At 47.6% G+C, this 2172-nt stretch overlaps 1 gene segment (V, D, J or C); it reads left to right on the forward strand.

The window, feature by feature from the left end:
* Window positions 1-306: 306 nt before the first annotated feature.
* Window positions 307-930, forward strand: LOC123256321. The segment is given in 2 exon segments: window positions 307-355; window positions 614-930. Coding segments are annotated over 2 exon segments (366 nt in total).
* The last annotated feature ends 1242 nt before the right edge of the window (window positions 931-2172 follow it).

A 2172-nucleotide genomic window follows, 5' to 3' on the forward strand; every position in this document is an offset into this window, starting at 1 on the left:
TTGCCAGGTTCATAAAGAAAGAGAAGGTTCTGACTATTCTGGGAAATTCCATGTCAGGGTTCCACAAGGAGGCTGTTTTCAGTAACTCAGACAAAAGATCTGATCTCCAAAGAGAGGAGGAACACCCCTTCTTAGGAGAAAACTCTCTCTGCACCCATTCCTGACAACCAGCCCCAAACTCCCCCCTTCCCACCCTCCTGTTTTGCATGGCTCCTGCTGAGGAAATGAGGCCAGCTGAGGAGGCAGCTATAAAGGGGCAGCTGGGAGGGAGCTGCTGGGGAGCCAGAGCTCAGGCACAGGGAGATGATGGGGTCTCAGGCTCAACTGTTCTGCCTCCTGCTTCTCTGGATCCCAGGTGAGAAAGGAAGATCAGAGACTACCCTGAGAAATTGTTAGAGGAGTCCTGTGAAACTCTGCTTGACTCTTGTCCCTCTGGGGAGAATTGGGTTATGGGTGATTGTGAGAGATGGAGGGGCCATCTGTCCCCTCCTGGGTCATGAGGCAGTCTGGGTTGGCATCTGAGAAGTTACCTCCCCACATTATATCAGTGATTCTTCCTGGTACATTGGAGACATGAATATTTGTAACTTTCTATTTGTCCTTCTGCTTGCAGATGCCAGAGGGGCCATTGGGCTGACCCAGTCTCCATCCTCCCTGTCTGTGTCTCCAGGAGAGACGGTCACCCTGTCCTGCAGGGCCAGTCAGAGCATTGGGAGTCACATAAGCTGGTATCAACAGCCCCCAGGCCAGGCTCCCAGGCTCCTCATTTACTTTGCTTTCACCCTGCAGCCTGGTGTCCCTGCCCGCTTCAGTGGCAGTGGCTCTGGGACAGATTTCTCTCTGACCATCCGTGGGGTGGAACCCGAGGACATGGCACACTATTACTGTCAGCAGAACTATAACTGGCCTCCCACAGTGCTCCAGCTCTGAACAAAAACCTGGCCAGGAAGCTGCTGAGGGAGCCCCCACTGTCCCAGGGGCTTCTCCTTCCTCCACAGCTGGGACAGGGGCGGCTTGTCTGGGTTGCCTCCAAGGGAGGTTATTAAGTCTCACAGGGAGATGCTGGGACAGGGATGGGTGCTGAGCTTGGTCTTTTCTCCACCAACAATCATGGAGTGACACCACCTGTTATGATTATAATAACAGATAGTTTGGAGAAGCAGATAAATGTTTCAGAGCCAAATATAGCTTTAAGTCAAGAGCCCTAGATTGACAGGCTACAGTGAGGAAAGGAGGGGGTAAAACACTCCTGATTCTCAAACCCCTCCCCCTCTAACTGCTTCTGCTTCAGTTGGTAATGATGACAGGACTAGGATTCTTCTGGTAAGTTTTTCTTATGGCTGAAACCCCAATAATGTTCCTTTCTTAAATTTATATTCCTCTCAAGTCAGTTAAAGGAAATATATAGAAATTATTTATCTAACTGTTGAGGACAGAAGAGATCTTAAACTGGCAGCCAACAGGATTCAATTTAGAAGTTCAGACTGAATTGTAAGTATCTTTCAAATGATTATCAAGCACAGCTTTGAAGGTAAAAAGTTATATTAGGAATTAACAAGGAAAATTATATAAATCCAGGAAGGGTTTAGGATAAATGAAAAGTGACCCTAAACTGCTAAATTGATGCCCCCTTCCCCCTCCTCACTGGAGGAATGAAGCACTTAACTAAAACTGGCTCTATTGCTATAGATAAATATCTTACTCTCTAATTACTAAATAATTATATAATTATATCAACGAAGAATAGAACTGACAAATAGGCTAACCCTATGAGTAGAAACTACTGGCTTAAGCTACAATGGTTTCTCAGGAGAAACCCCAAGTCAGGAGAAACAAGCAGAGTATCTGCTCACATCCAATCCCACCAATTAACTGTCTTCAACCCTTCTCAACTGCCCCTCACCCCAAAGTTCTCCAGGGGGGTCCCCTGGAATTCTGGGTGAGGCTCTCCCTATACCTTTGCAGGGATTCCATGCTTTGCCTCTACACACAACACACTTCAATAACTGGATGTCACCTGAAAGGTGGGTTTGTCTCACTCACACCTGACCAAGACTCCCCTTTCCAAATCCTCAACAAGTGTTCTTAGATCCTTTGCATGAAGACCTGCAGTGCAGGGGGAAGAGCTAACCAGGCATTTGGGTGGTGCAGTGGTTAGAGCCAGGCATGGAC

This window comes from Gracilinanus agilis, unplaced genomic scaffold, assembly GCF_016433145.1.
Source record: "Gracilinanus agilis isolate LMUSP501 unplaced genomic scaffold, AgileGrace unplaced_scaffold57804, whole genome shotgun sequence".
In the NCBI taxonomy this organism is placed as follows: Eukaryota; Metazoa; Chordata; class Mammalia; order Didelphimorphia; family Didelphidae; genus Gracilinanus; species Gracilinanus agilis.